The 19,699-nt window shown below is 35.4% G+C and overlaps 1 protein-coding gene across 2 annotated transcripts in view; it reads left to right on the forward strand.

The window, feature by feature from the left end:
- The window catches only part of STT3B (STT3 oligosaccharyltransferase complex catalytic subunit B), a 104,054-nt gene that overhangs the window by 80,237 nt on the left and 4,118 nt on the right, over positions 1-19,699 (forward strand). For both annotated transcript variants that reach the window (XM_033212883.1, XM_033212884.1), the window contains exons 6-15: positions 904-1,002; positions 2,696-2,842; positions 3,699-3,747; positions 5,653-5,807; positions 8,017-8,228; positions 9,608-9,795; positions 10,839-11,010; positions 11,846-12,019; positions 15,178-15,291; positions 18,763-18,975. In XM_033212883.1, the coding sequence (XP_033068774.1) occupies positions 904-1,002; positions 2,696-2,842; positions 3,699-3,747; positions 5,653-5,807; positions 8,017-8,228; positions 9,608-9,795; positions 10,839-11,010; positions 11,846-12,019; positions 15,178-15,291; positions 18,763-18,975 (1,523 nt within the window). The remainder of the gene's footprint in view (positions 1-903; positions 1,003-2,695; positions 2,843-3,698; positions 3,748-5,652; positions 5,808-8,016; positions 8,229-9,607; positions 9,796-10,838; positions 11,011-11,845; positions 12,020-15,177; positions 15,292-18,762; positions 18,976-19,699) is intronic.

Consider the following 19,699-nt stretch of genomic DNA (forward strand, 5'->3'; position numbering starts at 1 on the left):
GATGTATAATTAAGTTATGTATAATCTGTATAAATGATGTGTAATCTTGTATAAATGGACTAGTTTTTACTTTGACTTATTTCAGATGGGCTTTATCTTTATTTCTACTGAATTTTTAGTTTCAGTGACTTCAGATACTTTCTCTCTAATCAGTTGCCTAACAGTGGTCTGTGCATATAAACCAAGTATTTGACACAAATTGTAAATCCCTCCCCAGTTTCCTTGTCCATTTAGATTGACAAACTTAATTTAGATTGACGAGAATACTATAATATACTTAGTGTGAAAAGAAGTGAGTTTCCTTTATTAGATGCTAAATTCAGTAGCTGGTGTGTATAATGGCTTGACTTCTGTGTACTTAATTCTTTAATTACAGAAAACTTAGTGGACATATGAATTTATTTAAGTCAGTACTATACAAAGAGTATTATGGGATAATAAAAAGGTAGGAAATACTTGAGAGCTTTTGAGACAGTAGCAGGTATTCACACATGCTGGCAGTGGTGATGAGTATTAAGTCATGTGTATTTTGGATTAATGCCAATAGGACTGGTATTTACTTAATTTTATTTATATATTACTTAGCTTCTTGAGTCATATTAATGATTACTAATGGTAGATCAAAACAAACTTGATTCCATTTCTGGGAAAGGAATGCAACACAAGTCTCACAAACTGTTGTAATGATCTGCAAAATACAGTACTAATTTTTTTGAAAATGGATAGAATATTCACAATCTGTAATATATGGTTAACAAATGTACATCTAATAAAATCATTTCAAGATTCTGTTCTTAAGTTCAGTTAATACTTTACTAAAAAACAGGATTTACATACACTTTTATGTTTTAGGTAATTAATGGTAGTAGTAAATTGTCCTTGTTTCCTATTTTGTCTTTATAGCATATAGCACTTTCTACATTGTGGGTTTAATATTATCCATGCAGATACCTTTTGTGGGATTCCAGCCAATCAGAACAAGTGAACACATGGCAGCTGCAGGTATGAAAAAATACGTATTTTCCTTCTTCTAAAGAATATGTGGACATGTGATTGGCAGTCTTCCAAGAGATGACAGTTTTTGATCATTTTAGTTGTTGCAATGACAACCAAAGTAATCTGAGTCACAATTATGGGAAATCTGTAGATAAAAATTTTATCAGAGATTCTCATTGCAAGGTTCATGACCCATTGGAAGTCTGTGGGTAGTTACTTTATTTGTAACATCTGTACACTGATATTATGTAGATAGCAATATATAACTTTCAGACATGGTGTTTCTGTAGAGTTTATTATCAGATTCTCAGTGGAGTCTGAATTAATCCCCATCTTCCCAGAATAGTTAAGAATCACTAACTTACTGTTATACTTAGATTTCTGAATGGATGGCATCACTTTACCAAGTAGTAATTTGAGACACGGAGAGATGTGTATTTAGTGTTGTGTACACAATAATGAATAGAATGTCTATGTAGATACACAGTCACCTGTCTTTACACATATTTATTACAACATTTTCTAAACTCTAAATCTTTGATAATACTTATTTAACCATTGTAAAATGGACTTTTAAAAAACAACCCTTAGAATTAAATTTATTTTTTAAAATTAATGTTCTAGATGGTTGAGGATTCTTACACCCTCTTTGTTCAGGGTTTTATGTTTAATGTTTTTGTATCATGTTTTGTACTTTCTGAGAATCCGTTTTTGCAATTACTCCTTTAGTTTTGTATATCTTAGCACTCACCTTTGTATTTACTAATGTAGGGGAGAAAAGATTGTTACCTCTAATGAAAGACAGATTAAGAGAAAAGCATAAATTTTACATAACACAAAAGTCTTCAGAAGTGAAAATTTTTAAAAGGCAGGAAAACTGTATTTTTATGCTTAGGTTTGATGAAGAGTGGACAATCATGTAGAAATAAGATTGGACAAAGAGAAGTATGATCTAATGGCAATAGACTGGGAAGAACTTAAGGCCTATTTGTTCATATTCTTCTTGGTGTCTCTTGTGTCTTCATCTTTTCCTCTGGTTAGTAGAAGGACCCCTCTGGAATGAGGATCTTATAACCTACTTACAGGAAAGTCAGAGAATTATTTTATGACCTGCCTCAAGGGAGAACAAACAGAAAAGATGAGAAAGACTTCCCAGCTTCTGCTGGTTTCTCAAATGCCAAGATGCCATAATTTGGTGTGAGCCCTGATGCTAATTTAGAATCTTGTCTAAATGTGTAATTAAGGTCGCATCTTATTACTCAGTTATAAATAGTAACTATATATCAAGATTATCCTGATCCTAAGTCTTTGTATCCTTCAGCAAAACAAATCGGAGAATTGTTTTTCCATGATTTTTAAAAATTACTTCCCTCCACCCCAGAAAACCCCCCTAAAATATAGGGAAAAGGGAGGAACTTAATGTGTTAAACTGGCTTGTTACTCAAATGGGATTTTTTTCCCCTTCGGCCTGGTACATGTGTGAGGAGTCTGATGATTTAAAAACAAAAAAAAAGTCACAGAATTTTTTGGATGTATTAGTTGGGCAACTGTCATTTGACAAAGGAAATGTTGGCTAAATGAAATAACTAGTCTTTGATATGAATGGTACAGGACATTCGAAGAAGCTCTTTCGAATGAAAGTTTTTAAATAGCCTTGGAAAACTGCTTTGTTGATTTTATGACCCTTTTCTTTAATTAGGTGTCTTTGCGTTGCTGCAAGCTTATGCTTTCTTGCAGTATCTGAGAGACCGATTAACAAAACAGGAGTTCCAGACCCTTTTCTTTTTGGGTGTATCACTAGCTGCAGGTGCTGTGTTCCTTAGTGTCATCTATTTGACTTATACAGGTAAGGTGTTACCACCTGTAGGATGTGAATATTGTCTATACAAACAATATAAGAATAATAGCCAAAGGTTCTAAAATCTGAGTAATAGCATGACTACAAAGTGATTTTTTTATTTTTCTTTTTTTGAACAGTGTATATTAATTTTGTGGTGTCAAGCTCTGATAAATCTACTTTAAAGCATCCTTCTCTTGCTGGATGAATAGGCCCAAACTATGAAAAGAAAAAAAAAAAAATCAGAACTGTTATTTACCTGCTATATGCTCACTTTCTCTTGCATGCACACACACTCCCTCTTTCTCCCCTACTTTTCAGCAGTTTACTAACAGAATCAGTTTCAGTCTGCTTCTGGATTGTATGTTACCCTCTAACCTTGGTTTACCAGTCCTTAGAAACAAATCAAATTATTTCTAAATTTATTCTGTCAAGTTAATGTACAAGCCATGAGTGTTTAAAATCATCTTTGAATTTATCTAGTGGGATATGGCATACGAATTAGATCATTTAGAAACTCCCTTCCCCCTGCCCCCCCGCTACTTTTTTTTAAAAAAATGATCTGGTCTTGTTTAATGCCTTAGCATTGTTAGTCAACTAAAAGCTTAAGAGAATTGGAAAACTTTGTACAACTTTATCTCAAGTGTGTTTCTCTGGAAATGGATTCACCATGGATATTATTTTTATTTGATCACTACCTTATTTTTTCTGACCGCCAACTGTCCGAAATACATCTATAAATGCAAACTGAAATTCTTCGAACATTAGTTTGTCTATCTATAATTAATAATAAACATAAAGGCAATAAGAGATTTACAAAATAATAAAAAGGCAGATTAATTTCCTCTGTGTTTTTCCTTCCAAGGTTACATTGCACCATGGAGTGGCAGGTTTTATTCATTGTGGGATACTGGGTAAGTGCAGTTATGTTGTTTGGCATCATATTTATTGAAATACCCCTTTTCCTTTGTTTTTATCTGTTTTGTCAGTGTTTCATTCAGTTCTTGGGCAACATTTCTAAAGTACCAAAGATGCTAGTTTAGTAAATGTGAAATTCCTTGTATTTTATCTTGTTATGATACCTGTTTTGAATGTACCTTTAGTATGAAATGTACATTGTGTATTTCTGTTCTGCATGGGCAACTCCTTGTTTCCGTTTTGTTTGTAAGAATATTTAGGTAAACTTTGTGCAATTTAAACATTGATTTTTCTTTTACCTAACATATAACATTTTCATCTTTAGTAATAATTTTTTATTCTTAAGAATTGTTGGCCGGGCGCGGTGGCTCAAGCCTGTAATCCCAGCACTTTGGGAGGCCGAGACGGGCGGATCACGAGGTCAGGAGATCGAGACCATCCTGGCGAACACAGTGAAACCCCGTCTCTACTAAAAATACAAAAAACTAGCCGGGCGAGGTGGCGGGCGCCTGTAGTCCCAGCTTCTCGGGAGGCTGAGGCAGGAGAATGGCGTAAACCCGGGAGGCGGAGCTTGCAGTGAGCTGAGATCCGGCCACTGCACTCCAGCCTGGGCGACAGAGCGAGACTCCGTCTCAACAAAAAAAAAAAAAAAAAAAAAAAAAAAAGAATGTTAAGGATACTATGTTATAATTTAATTGCCATAGATAGGAAGAAAGTTTAATTTTTTTTTAATACCATCTGATCTAAGTTTTTTAAATCTGTGAAACAGAGTATATATCTGTTGTGGGGTTCTTCTAGAATGCTGTTAGAAAATGAGTTAATACATTTGGTTTTGAATTAGACTAGTTCAGTAAAACTTTTTGTCTCTAAAATGTTTTCCTGGAGATTAGAAAACATCTATTGATTATAATTTATGCCCCTCCTCTGTTTCTGCTATTCTGTCTTGTTACTCCCCAGGTGGCTCAATAAAAATTTATTGAACAGACATGCTTTCTGATGTGATACCAGAAGGACTTGTGTCCAGGTCTAATTAAAGGACATGAGCAAATTATGCATGAGTGACTGGAACTAACAATTAGACACGTACTTCAAGAGTTCAGCCTATGAATCACTAACGAATTTGAAGGATAACCCAAGTTGTAGACTGTTATTCTGATTAGGTTAAATTGCTAGGTTAACTTGTGCAGTTACATTTATTCTTAATTTCTGAACTTTAATTGACTACTTTAGAATCTCAGAGTTTTTCAGTCCTTTCCATTTCCTTCACTTGCCTCCATGCCAGCTTCGTGTCAAGCAAGGCATCGTCTTTGTGTAAGGTGTAATTATTGGGTAAAGTATTTCTGCTGCAGGTTGAGTATTCAAAATCTGAAATGCTCTAAAATCATAAAATTTTTGAGCACCAACATGATGCTGAAAGGCAATGCTTATTGAAGCATTTCAGAATTTCAGATTAGAGATGCTGAACTGATAAGTATAATGCAAATATTCTAAAATCGGAAACACTGCTGGTTCTAAGCATTTCAGATAAAGGATATTCAGTCTGTAGTAATAATTCCAAAAGGTAATGAGACTCGTTGATGCAAACATGAAAAATGCTGACTTAAACTGCACAACAAATTGCCATTTGAACAGCGATTTTTGTATTGGAATTCAGAGCCAACATTCTTATGTCTGGAACTAGATAATTCTCTCAATTTTACAGACGGCATATTAGTTTTAGTTTTACCAACGTAGACCAAACAGGTTTATATCCAGTATAGCTGGTTACCTTGGAAGGTATATTTAAATCAGAAGGGGTAGGGAGTAGGTACCATTTATACAACCAAACAAGATTTCTTCATCTAAAAGGAATTCCTGTTTTATCACTTAATTGTAAACAATATTAACTTTTTTAATACCAGGTATGCAAAAATACACATTCCAATTATTGCATCAGTGTCTGAGCATCAACCTACGACTTGGGTGTCTTTCTTCTTTGATCTACATATTCTTGTGTGTACCTTCCCAGCAGGCCTTTGGTTCTGCATCAAAAATATCAACGATGAAAGAGTATTTGGTAAGAGAGGTTTTTAATGAATACTTTGATATGGAATAGTTATTTTTCTTTTTGAGATTATTTACTTTAAATTATTGTTTCTCTTTGTTTGACTCTGTATATTCGACATAAATTTTCTCCCTTATTTTGCATAGGTGCTTAACCAAGAAAAATTCATTGAGAGGCCGGGCATGGTGGCACACGCCTGTAATCCCAGCACTTTGGGAGGCCGAGGCGGGTGGATCACCTGAGGTCAGGAGTTCAAGAGCAGCCTGGCCAACATGGTGAAACCTTGTCTCTACCAAAAATACAAAAATTAGCCGAACATAGTGGCACATGCCTGTAATCCCAGCTACTCAGGAGACTGAGGCAGGAGAATTACTTGAACCTGGGAGGCAGAGGATCAAGCCACTGCACTCCACCCTGGGAATCAGAGCGAGACTCTGTCTCAAAAAAAAAAAAAAAAAAAAAAAATTTCATTGAATTTGTATTAAGTATTTGATTGGTTTAATTTAGGACTAGTATATTATGGTTTCTGAGAGGTTAATGTTATTATAGTTTGTGTTTGAGAACTGAAAATTTTAACTTTGTTGACAATAGCCTTGACTTTGTTTTCTGAGTAAAATTTTATTTAGAAAGAAGCTTTTAGGGACATTCATCTTCCAGATTTCAGAGCAAAGTCCATTTTATAACAGAATAAGGATCACCTTTCAGTAAACATCCTCTTCATTGATAGATTTGTATATTTCCAACTAATAAGACTTGAAATACAAAATATTTAAAAGCCAAGTATTTAGGATTCGATATTTCTAATGTAAGTGGACAAAATAAGTAGATATCAAAGGCTTGTACGTGATTTAATCTCACTTGAAATATGCTGTGGTTGTTTGGTATAAGATAAAAACTGAAACTGAGAAAAGCTTTATCACATGCACAGGATCACACCAGTCAGTAATTTGTAGTGCTAGAAACATATGAATCAGGAAAGAAAGAACAGCACTTGTAGGGGTTCAGTTTAAAGGATGGCACACTCATTCTTCTCTAGGTTAATGGACCCTGGATAAGGCCCTGTTAATACTGCATCATTCAAGAAGCTTTAAAATAAACCTCATGACTCAGTAATCCCATTCCTATGTATATATCTAAGATAAGTGAGTGCATATATCTACCAGAAGGCATGTGTAAGAATGCACTAGTAATTTTATCTACAGTAACCCCTAATAGTAAATATTCCAAAGTCATCGGCAGTAGAATGAATAAATTTTTATATATCTATAGTGGAATACAACACATCAATCAATGAAAGAACAGGATGGGGAAATAAGAGAAGCCAATACAAAAGAGAACATTTTTATGTGATTACATTCCTGTAAAGTTCAAGAATAAAGAATACTAATTTTTTAGAAGTCTAAATAGTGGTTACCTTTCTTTGTAGGGGAGGGGATAGTTATTGACTGAGAAGAGGCATGAGGACATATAAAAATGTTCTATATCATTATGGGTTGTAGTTACACAGGTGTGTATATATACAAATGCATGGAGATACACAATTAAGAATATGACGTGATATACTTTTTAGTCAGAAAAAAATTAGTGTCAGGTAAGATAGGAGCTCACGTGACTCACTGAATTTGTGAAGTCATACATAGCCTTCAGCCAGAAATAGAGCCTTTTCCTGTGGTTATTAGCACGTTATCCAGAAAGCTCTGGCTATTGGAAATTTGTTTCAAAATTTTTTTTTAAGTTTCTTGGCAGTAACTTTGCCGGTTCCTCCTTTGATTAATAACTTATGTTCTTCTCATCCCGTTTTTGTTTTTAAAGCAGGCTTCGTGCCAGATTTTGGCATTGGTTTTTTATAGATTTAAAATCTATATATTTATTTTGCCTGGGGATGTCATGCACAAATATGTTTTTATCTGCCAGCTATGGATTTTTTATGATGTTATTGACAAATAATGAATTAAGTCTAATTCTTCATAACTAATTAAATTAGAATAATATACATTTTTCTAAACTGGATATGTAGATTTTATTTAGTGAACACTAGCTATAATTTCTAAATGTGGCTAATTAATCAGTTGGTCAGTAGTATCAATTTAGAAACAATTAGATCGTTTGTGAGACATTTATATAATTCCAGATTGGTTTTATAGTGTCGTTTTAAGTATCTAGTTCAGTTTCCTGGGAACTTTTTCCCTCCGACATATTGTAAGAGAATTTGTCTTTGCAGTTGCTCTATATGCAATCAGTGCTGTCTACTTTGCTGGAGTGATGGTGCGACTGATGTTGACTTTGACTCCAGTCGTGTGTATGCTGTCTGCAATTGCCTTTTCAAATGTTTTTGAGCACTATTTGGGGGATGACATGAAAAGGGAAAATCCACCTGTGGAGGACAGCAGTGATGAGGATGACAAAAGAAATCCAGGAAATTTGTATGATAAGGTGGGGAATCTAAAGTAAGGCCTTTAAATTGTCTATGTACTTTCTTAATTTTTCCACCACAGTAAGAACTATACATATCAAGAAATGTTATTAAATGATGATTTTGACAAACTCTGACTTTTCTAGTTGGTCTTCACTGTTTGCCTCAAAATGTGAATCCTGGTCAGTCTTTAGCCCAGAGTTAGAAAACAGAATGTAATCAGAGAAGGAATTCTTTCTTCTTTTTGATCATTTGTTATCTGAATACTTAAGATATATATACCCTTGTTAATACACCCTTCCATTTTTGAGAGCAAAAACTTGATGCTCTACTAAATTACATAACATTTGGCACTGTAAACCCTTCTGAAACCGTGTGGACAGACAAGTGCTTATTCTTCAGGTCCATACTCAGTGTATACTTCCAAAATATTTTGGAAGTGATATTTGGTTGGGTGAACAGTAAAATGGTGGGAGCAAAATGCCTTTTTTAAAACCCTCCAGTTCGTTAGCAATCGGTAACTGGCCAATACAAGGTAATTTGTTTTTAATCTATAGTTTCTCAGTTGGTGCAAGTGTGAAAAGGACTTGTAAGAATTAGAGCACTTGTCTTGGATGACATATTAAACTTTGCTATTTGAATATTGCCTAGGTTTTAAAATACCAATAAGAAATTAAACTTCCCAGTAGCGGTATTAACTTTGAAATTCTTTCCTTCTGTAAGATGAATTTAATTTGTCGAGATTTGTGTTAATAAACCCACATTCCTGATTTTTGTGTTTGTTGTTATCATTGGGTTTTTTTTTGTTGTTGCTTTGTGGTTTCTTAACCAGCCTTGAAATTTAGAGATTGTGACTTTTTATATTCTCTCTTCCCTTTTTTGTTGGGGAAGTTGATTTTTTAAGGTAATTGTAGTTTTTAACAAGTCTGTTGGTTTTAGGGTTTGGAAATTGGAAGACTGATATTCTGTTAATGCAGTTTTTTCTTGTACTAAAATGGTACATGGTCAAAATTATAGCTGAGCATTGCCATTTTCAGGATGTGGAATTAAGATTTTATAAGAATTTACATATTAGGATTTCACAACAATGGGGTCGTTTGGTTAATCTCCTTTGTATTTAATTAAAGTGCAAGGACAACTGGGTTTGAAAGCAGCTTCTTACTGTAGATAATTATTTTGCTCTATGACCAGCTTCTGGATTGGTATATTCCCAGGAAACCTGATTCACATTTGACTTTAGAAAACACTCCATCACCCATATCAGAATATCCTGATGGTTATACATTTTCTGAGTCATGGAATTAAATTGATAAACAGTCTCCAAACTTTTTCCATTGAGTGTCTTAATGAAGCAAGTCAAATAATGAATTTGTCTAACCAATTTTTTTAATATCTTCAGGCAGGTAAAGTGAGGAAACATGTAACTGAACAGGAAAAAACTGAAGAGGGATTAGGCCCTAATATAAAAAGCATTGTCACCATGTTGATGCTGATGCTATTGATGATGTTTGCTGTCCACTGTACCTGGGTCACAAGCAATGCTTACTCTAGTCCAAGTGTAGTCCTGGCCTCATACAATCATGATGGGTAAGAAAATAGATACAAAAACAGTTTATACTTACACTTTTTCTTTGTCTCAAAGGATGTAATTTAAAAATGGAATGTTGTTTGTGAGATTTTGCATTTGTGTTTTTGTTTTTAATTTTTTAATTGTTGTAAGTACGTAGTAAATATTTTATGGGGTACATTCTATTTATGTCTTTTGATACAGGCATGTGTAATAATCACGTGTAAAATGGGGTTTCCATCCCCTAAAGTATTTATCCTTTCAGTTACAAACGATCAAGTTACAGTCTTATTTTTAAATGTACAATTAAATTATTTTTTACTGTAATCACCCTGTTGTGTTCGTACCTGTTAACCATCCCCGAGCACTCTCCCCTGCCCCCGCCCGTCTCTGCCTTCTGCTCTCTGTGAAGCTCTGCATTTGAATCTACCTTTCTTTGTTCTCTCCTCCACCTTAGTGTCATCGGTAGTAATCATTGTGTTTCATGCTCTTTTCCAGAGTATTTCTGCGTGCATAATCATTCGTATACATCAGTTTTTCTCAAGTGTGTAGTCTTCGTACACACAGCATCATCATTAACATGAAACTTGTTAGAAATGCAAATTCTTGACCTCATCCTAATGTTACAGAATTAGAAACCTGGGGCTGGGGCCTACCAGGCTGACTTAACAGACCCAGGTGATTCGGATGCAGCTAAAATGTAAGAACAGCTGATTTATGTGTTGCCATGGCTTTCAACTACTGTTTCACTTGGGAGCTTATTAGGCTTGTACACTAATAAGCCCTACCCCAGAACTACTGAATCAGAATCGGCTTTTTTTGCTTTTTTTTTTTTTTTAAATACAAGATGTGCAGGTGGTTTGTGCACACACACATAGTTTGAATAACACTAGTCTAGCTCTTCATTGTTTCACTATTTTTTTTCTCATCGGTAGAGGCTTTTATTTAATAACTACCATCCTTAAAATCTAAACGCATTCAGTGGTTTAATACCTCAAGATTTTAAGTTAGCCTCTTCACATTTGTGACATCTCATTTAAAAGAGTATTGTGATTCTTTTCAGCACCAGGAATATCTTAGATGATTTTAGAGAAGCTTACTTTTGGCTAAGGCAAAATACAGATGAACATGCACGAGTAATGTCTTGGTGGGATTATGGCTATCAGATAGCTGGAATGGCTAATAGAACTACGTTGGTGGATAATAACACCTGGAATAACAGCCACATAGCACTGGTAAGGATTTAATAAACACAAGATTTAAAAATCTCTATTGACTCTTTTAGCAATCAGGCTTCACTTGTGACTAGGAAAAATGTGGATGAAAAGTACTCTGCTGAATTCTCAAAGTACTTTTTTTACACACATATTCAATAAAGTGAGTTCAAGTTGTGCTTATTTATTTTCTTTTTAAGAATGGTACTATCATTCAGAATTACAGGCTGATTTCTGGTAGATTTTTTGATAAATTTAGCTTACTAAAGAATTAGACAAAATCTGAAACTTAAAGTGTTTGGCTTGTATTTTTCATGTTATAAACTAAAAATTATTTGCAAATATGTAAAGTAAATGCACTGTATTTTACGGATAGGCAGACTGTTACTCTAGCTATTAAACAACTGATCTACATAGATTAATGTAATCACTTCTTTGTACTTCAAAGATTTTAAATACAAAGAGTAGTCTTAACCAAATGAATTCTATTTGTATTACTGTTGTAGCTAATTATCAGATGTGTGCTAGACTGGGGAGAAGAAATGTGTGTGCTAGCAAGATCACTGGCCAGCCCTGGTCTGCAGTTATGAGAAGTTGTTTCTTCTAAGCTTGCCTGCTTTCATCATAAAATGTTGATGTCATAGAACTTAATTATTAGCAAAATATTAGAACATGTATTCTGATTTTTGACTATAAATTAGTTATAGTTGAGAGGTTCATAAATTTCAGTGCATTTGTTGAATTCATAGGAAATCATTTCTGCAAAAAAAATTCCATGTTGTAGTAAAAATATACATTAATTTTTATGAATGTGGGAGTAATCAAAAACATTCTCATTTTTTTTAAAATTCTGCAGGTGGGAAAAGCTATGTCTTCTAATGAAACAGCAGCCTATAAAATCATGAGGACTCTAGATGTAGATTATGTTTTGGTTATTTTTGGAGGGGTTATTGGCTATTCTGGTGATGATATCAACAAGTTTCTTTGGATGGTTAGGATAGCCGAAGGGGAACATCCCAAAGACATTCGGGTAAGAAACTAGATAATTCCAGGTATGTGAAAGATAGCTCACTGTGTCCAAGTAATTCTCTGATCCTGATAATTGCATTGTATTTGTTTCATCATCCTATCCCTCAGATTAGTTCCTTACCCTGACTTTACTATTTATTAAAGATACTAGAGGCATTTCCTAGATTAAAACTTTTTGAACTCAAAATGGAACTAATACTTCCATTCTCCCCTATGAAGCAGTCCCTTGCCAAGACTTCTTACTTTTACGTCTCTTCACAGCCTCTCACGTCATCCCTTTCTTTCCATTTCCATGGCTTCTACTCTAATACTGACCCTTACGCTTGTAAACCTGAAATAGGATAGTAACCTTGAAATTGCTATCTTTGCCTTATCTTGTTTCCTCCCTCCCAGTATAAGATGAAATTGATCATGTTACTTTTAGGCTCAAAAGATGTCAATAGATTAAGGGAAGGGACCTTAAAACCAGACAGACATGAGTTAAAACTAGAACTGTCAACTTGGGCAAGTTATTTTAGCCAGTCAACATAATATACTTTGAGCACTAGGTCTAGTTCTAGGATCTGGAATTAAAATGGTGACCAAGTCAGACTAGGTTATCTTTTGCCAAAGATAATGAATTTGTAGTGCCATTTAATGAGAATTTATAGTAAAGTAGTTGAAGCCCCCGCCTAGGGACTGGTACAAAATAGACAACCTCTGATAAAAACATTGGTATAAAGTGTAAACCCCTTAGCTTGGAATGTAAGCCTCTTCATGTTTTGCTTTCCTTTGCTGGTCTCTTGTTCTTCTGCCACCTTTTTCTACTCTGCCAGTATGTTCCAGCCCCTGAAACTTGCTTGTGGTTTCTTTCCTTGACTCACCTGACACATGTGTTTTTGCTGTTCCTTTCCTGGAATACTTTACCTGCCACAGACTTATCCCCCCTCTAAAAGCCCTTTTCTGGTATACTCAACATCTGTACTCATCACCAAATTATTTATACCTGTTTTGCAGGAGTCCCCAGACCCCAGGTCGCAGACCAGCACTGGTCCGTGGCCTGTTAGGAACTGGGCCATGTAGCAGGAGGTGAGGGGCAGGTGAGCGAGTATTGCCGCCTGAGCTCCGCCTGCTATCAGACCAGCGGCAGCGTTAGATTTTCATAGGAGCACAAACCCTATTGTGAACTGCGCATGCAAGGGATTTAGGTTGCACGTTCCTTATGAGAATCTAACTAATGCCTGATGATCTGAGGGGGAACGGTTTCATCTGGAAACCACCAGCCCCCCGCCATCCGTGGAAAAATTGCCTTCCACAAAACTGGTCTCTGGTGCCAAAAAGGTTGGGAACCACTGCTGTTTTGTATTAGATTCTGTCTTATCTCTTTTACTAAATTGTGAGCTAAGATGGACATCCAGCATTGTGCTTTTACATGATGAAGGCACAAAAGATAAGAGTAATTGCCACTGATCCAGAATAAAGGAATCTTTTGGGAAAATATATGCAGGTGTCGGGTGATGGGGATTGTAAAGCCTCAGAGTTTCTGGTCAAAAATGTCAGTGCTGTAATGTTTCCCTTAACTGATGAGTAAACATTTATTTGTATTAATCTTCTGAAATTTAATTCTCCCAGTATGTGGTTTTTATTTGTGGATTTGCTTTAGCAGTGTTAAAACTGTGACATGTGATAGATCACTCTTTCTAAATGTATGCTTTGAACATTAATATATACAGAAATCCTAAATTTCTGTGCATCTTAAATTATTTTTAAACTTTGTGAATAGATATAATAGTCATATGGTTCAAAAGTAAAGTATAAGAGGATATACAATAAATGTCTACCCCTCTTTGTGTGGTTCAAAAATAAAGTATAAGAGGATATACAAACAAGTCTACCGCCACAAACAAAAACAGAAAGTTCCTCTATAGTTAATAACGATGCATTATGTACTTGTAAGTTACTAAGAGAGTAGATATTTCAGTGTTCTCACTACAACAAAATAAGTATGATTGATGCATATGTTAATTAGGTTGATGTAGCCATTTCACAGTGCATATTTCAAAACATGATCTTCAGCATAAATATACACACATTTATTTGTCAGTTAAAAATAGAGAGGGAAGAGTCCCTGGTCATCACTGGTTATTTTCTTGTGATTTTTACTTCTAGAAAGTTGTATACCCTGTTCACTTCATAGTATGTCTTGGTGATCTTTCCATATTAGAATATGGAGAGCTTCTTCATTCCTTTGTTTACATTTACACAGTATGTTGCATGTTTTGTGTATGTGCCATGATTTATTTAACCTGTCCCCATTGATGGAATTTAGATTGTTTCAAATATTTTGGTCTTATAAACAATGCATAATAACTTTCTGCATTCATTATTTTGGCCATATACAAGTATCTCTGTAGCGTTAATTCCTAGAAAAGGAATTTCTGACTCAGAAATTACATTTTTTTTACCTAGAGTGCCAAAATTGTTCTTCATAGAGGTTAATTTATAAGTTAACCCAAAAAAATTACCACAGTTTTTTTAACATTCTCCTCCCCAATTAAAGAAGCTGAATTTAGAGTTCATATGGAAAAATTTAGCTAGAACACTTAAGAAAACTCTGAAAAGGAGTAACAGAGATGAGGATGGGTAATTGAGAGAGCCAGCCCTGCCTGGTATTAAGCCATGGTGTTGGTACCAGTCTATTTAAATTATGAAAGTGGCCATGCGCAGTGGTTCATGTCTATAATCCTAGCATTTTGGGAGGCCGATCACTTGAGCCCAGTAGTTGAAGACCAGCCTGGACAACATTGTGAAACCCTGTCTCTACAAAAACATGCAAAAATTAGTTGGGCATGGTGCTGTGGGCCTGTAGTCCCAGCTACTTGAGAGGCTGAAATGGGAGGATTGCTTGAGCCCAGGAGATTGAGGCTTCAGTGAGCCACAGTCATGCCACTGCACTCCAGCCTGGATGACAGAACAAGAACTTGTCTCAAAAATAATAATAATTAAGGCCTTATAACATGGTTTAAAGTCTGGTGGGATTTATTTTTTTGAGGTGTAACTGAATATAGCTTTATAATGATACCTCAAAAGCTTATTCTTATGGGGAAATGAAAAGAGGAAACTATAGGTTTGAATATGTTAAGTTGAACTAATATGGAACTTCTGGTTTCTTTCTTGTAGGAAAGTGACTATTTTACCCCACAGGGAGAATTCCGTGTAGACAAAGCAGGATCCCCTACTTTGTTGAATTGCCTTATGTATAAAATGTCGTACTACAGATTTGGAGAAATGCAGGTTAGTTAAATCCATTTTTCTCTAATTTTCATTCAAAATAATATTTAAAACATAGTCTTATTTGCCTCTGGAAAACAGGATAATGATGTTTTGATTGTGCTGAAGAGAAATGTGGTTATCTAAGTCTTTTTTTTTTCATTAAATTTAGATTTCTGAAACTAATATGTGAGAAATTAGGAAATAAAATTTTAGATCAAGGACTTCTTTCTAACATATTTATTAACAGTAGTAGCCTCAGATCCAATCTTTGCTTGCCATCTCACCTTTAGACCTCATGCTTTTGGAAAGTATTGTTCTCCAAGAAGAGTTCTCCTAGCTAGGAAACAGTGTGGTGTCTTAGGTACGTCACTTTGCTGCTTGGTGGAGAAAAGCTTAAAATTAAAGAATTGAAGTAAATAGTCACTTCAGATGTTCACTCTCTCCCTGTTCTCCATTACCACAAATAGCTAGAGCTGTCTGGGTCAGAGTTTTCTAGTAAATTAGAATGATGTGGTACAAAAGCTTAAGGGTCTACCAGATGAGTGAATGTGTAAAGAGGCATTGTGGCAGAAAGAAGAAACAATGGACTTGATGTCATAATACCTGTGTTTTCGATCAGGTTCTGTCAAGTCATGTAACTCTCAGACAATTTGTATCTGCCTTGGATTCCACTTGGTTCTTTCCTTGTTTGTAAATAATGGTGCTTGGATTGATGACTTGATTTTTAAGGAAACCAGAATATGTCACCCCAAAATATGCCTCTTTGACATAAAAGTTAATTTTGAGCTGAAGGCAATTTAGAAGCAGCAAACAGAGAAAAAGCTCTGTCTAACCTCTTTTCTACCTAAAGGCGGAATATAAATTCTCCTTTACTGGAGACAACTCTTAAGACTCTTATCAGCCCAGAGAAAGCACCAGAGGAATCTGCAAACAAAACTTACTCCATTAGTTTATCATATATGTACCCTTCTACTTCCCCACCTTGGAGGCCTAAAACCACTTTCCTTTGTCCTTTCTCCACAAATGTATTGTTCTTTGTTGAGCATGCTATATAAGCCAGAGTTCTAAGCCACTGCTTTGAGTTCCTTTTCATTGAGGTTTCTCCTGCATAATGTGCGCTGAGCGCTCAGTCTTAATAAATTTGTATTGCTATTGTTAATCTGTCCTTAGTTATAAGTGTCTGTCCCAAATTACTATCTTCATATTATTAGTTTCACTGAAAAGTGCTTATTTCTGTATTACTCTCTCGTTAAGTTGATAATAAAGCAGAGGAAAAATTGCTTGCTTAATTTTATACTATCTTTGGAAATCAAGATAACTATCAAAACTAAAGGGGTATGTTTGGACTTCAATTTGTGAATCAAGTTTTACTGGGTTTTTTTTTGTTTTTTGGTTTTTTGGTTTGTTTGTTTTTGTTTTTTTTTTGAGAGGGAGTCTCGCTGTGTTGCCCAGACTGGAGTGCAGTGGTGTGATCTCGGCTCACTGCAAGCTCCGCCTCCCAGGTTCATGCCATTCTCCTGGGACTACAGGCGCCTTCCACCACACCCGGCTAATTGTTTGTATTTTTAATAGAGATAGGGTTTCACCATGTTAGCAAGGATGGTTTCGATCTGACCTCGTGATCCCACCGCCTTGGCCTCCCAATGTGCTGGGATTATAGGCGTGAGCCACCGCGCCCGGCTCAAAGTTTTATCCTTTTCTAAAACACCATCTTTGTGGCTAATATGGACTAGAATATTCACTTAGTTTCAGAATAGTTAGCATATACTGTGTTCCTGTTTGTTGTGTTGCTTCAAGTAATTCCAAGTGGATTATATTTTATCATTATTCACTTGGAATTACTTTGTAGGTGACTTTTAAAAAAGCAAATGATAATCTAGATTTAGGTTTTTATTTGTGTCTATAGTTTCTTTTGAAAGCCACACTTAGTCTTTAAACTCTTGCTAAGAAAGAAGCACATTGGCTATAATAATCAGTTACCCCAGAAAACATATTTTCTGATTGGCTTGTTGCTAGTTTCTCTGCTCACTACTGATCACATCGAAGGACTGTTTTCTTCCTCTCTTATAAGTTTATCAATAATTTTAAGCCATGTTCCCAGCATACATTCATTTTGATGCCTACCTGACTCAAGGATAATATATGGTTAAAATATGAAGTATAACTTTTGCTATCATATAGATAAACAAGAACAAGTAATTCACTATTTGAAGGAGAGCTGGTTTTCATATTTGTTTTAAAGTTGAGTTTGGCTAGGCCTGGTGGCTCACACCTGTAATCCCAGAACTTTGGGAGATGAGGTGGGAGGATTGCTTAAGCCCAGAAGTTCGAGACTAGCCTGGGCAAGATGGCGAAACCCAGTCTCTGTTTTAAAAAAAAAGGAAAAAAAGTTAATTTACTTACGCTAGATTTGTATGTCAACATAAACTTAGTCTGAGAATTTTTTTTTTCCCCCCAGAGACAGGATCTCACTCTGTGGCCCATACTGGAGTACAGTGGTGCAATCATGGTTCACTGCAGCCATGACCTCCTGAGCTCAGTTGATCCTCCCACCTCCCCTCCTGAGTAGCTGGGACTACAGGCACATACCACCATGCCCAGTTAATTTTTGTATTTTTTGTAGAGACAAGATCTTGCTATGTTTCCCAGGCTAGTCTTGAACTCCTAGGCTCAGGCCATCCTCCTGCCTCAGCCTCCCGAAGTGCTGGGATTACAGGTGTGAGCCATCACACCAAGACAGTCTGAGAATTTCTTAAAGTCTCCTTCCCTCCCTATGTTTTCCGTTTTTATCCCTCATAAATCCTTTCATGATTTGGTTTTTTTATTTGGCCTCCTTTGTAGTTCCCACTTTCAGAATGTAGTATCTCTTGCTTACTTGTGCATTTATTTAACAAATAATAATTGGGATATAAAGCTACACTTTGAATAAGATAAAGACATGTTTACATCCCAGTCGAAGATACAGGTAATTTTTAGTGGAAGTAAACATGTTAATAATGTATGTTATGAGAACAAGATGCTCTAAGGAAACAATAAAGGAGATTTGTCAGTCACTAATCTCAAGAAAATATTTCCCTGAAGTGGGTGGTAAAGGAGCCAGCCATGCAAAATAGCTGAATGAAGAACATGCCAGGCAGAGAGGATAGTGCAAGGCCCTGAAAAAAGAAGCCCCTTGGGTGTGTTCTCTCTGTATACCTATAAAAAGGGCTTTGATAGATTTCATTTCTATGTTTTAGTGTGTGTGTGTTTTTTTAATAACTTCAGGATGCTCATCTACTCTAAGGACTTTGTGAAATTCTTACTCTGATGTACTTAGTTTCTCTCTTCCTGATTTCTTCCTATCTATAGCAATACATGAGAACTGTTAAGATAGATTACTTGTTTTCCTAGTTTAAAGGGAGAAGGTATTACTGTAATGATAACATTTACTGTCTTATAACACTGAATGTTTTCCAATGTGGTTAACACCCAGTAATAACGTTACTTTTGCAGCTGGATTTTCGTACACCCCCAGGTTTTGACCGAACACGTAATGCTGAGATTGGAAATAAGGACATTAAATTCAAGCATTTGGAAGAAGCCTTTACATCAGAACACTGGCTTGTTAGGATATATAAAGTAAAAGCACCTGATAACAGGGAGACATTAGATCACAAACCTCGAGTCACCAACATTTTCCCAAAACAGAAGTATTTGTCAAAGAAGGTGGGTGCCAAGTGAAGGCATTAAAGGGTAACTTAAGATTGGTTGGTTTTTATGAAAAAGAATTTCTGGAAATTGCAATAAATGTCCATCTGCCAGATTTATAAAGACTGTGGCTTCTATATTAATACAAACTAACTATCAGGCTAGCCTGCCAAGAGCATTCCTTTCAAACTGAGCACTTCAGCTATCCCAAGCTGAGATTTTTCCTGAGGCCTTCTGGCTTTGGTTTGTGCTATTCCCACTGATAAGACTTAACTTGTAAAGTAAGATGTAGTTGTGGCCATTGCTTTCCAAACCTGTATGAAAGTAAAAATGCTAAATTCTCAAGTAAAATAATTATGAATAGTTCTTCATCTTTTGAGCAGAGCAAATTTATATTGCATCTTCGTGTTCCATTCTTAGTATGGTATTACTCTACTATTCATTGAATAAAGAATAGGTTTGAATTGGGTGAGTCCTTCTGAAGCCCAAAAAAAATCATTTATCTTAAGATAATAATTTTTTTATGTAATTGTGACAAAGCTTATAGGCAGGAATTATGACACTACTGCAATTCTTTTCTAATAAATATTATATAAGATATGAAGTATTTCATTGGGGGTCATTATTGCTCACTTAAGCCAAATAGATCTATAATCTTTGCTATAAAAGATGACTAAAAATGAGTATTTATATAGGTTGTCCAGCACTAGGAAATGGGGAGTAATGAACAGTCAGATAAAAT

Source organism: Trachypithecus francoisi, unplaced genomic scaffold (genome assembly GCF_009764315.1).
Source record: "Trachypithecus francoisi isolate TF-2019V2 unplaced genomic scaffold, Tfra_2.0 Lachesis_group0, whole genome shotgun sequence".
NCBI classification, from domain to species: domain Eukaryota; kingdom Metazoa; phylum Chordata; class Mammalia; order Primates; family Cercopithecidae; genus Trachypithecus; species Trachypithecus francoisi.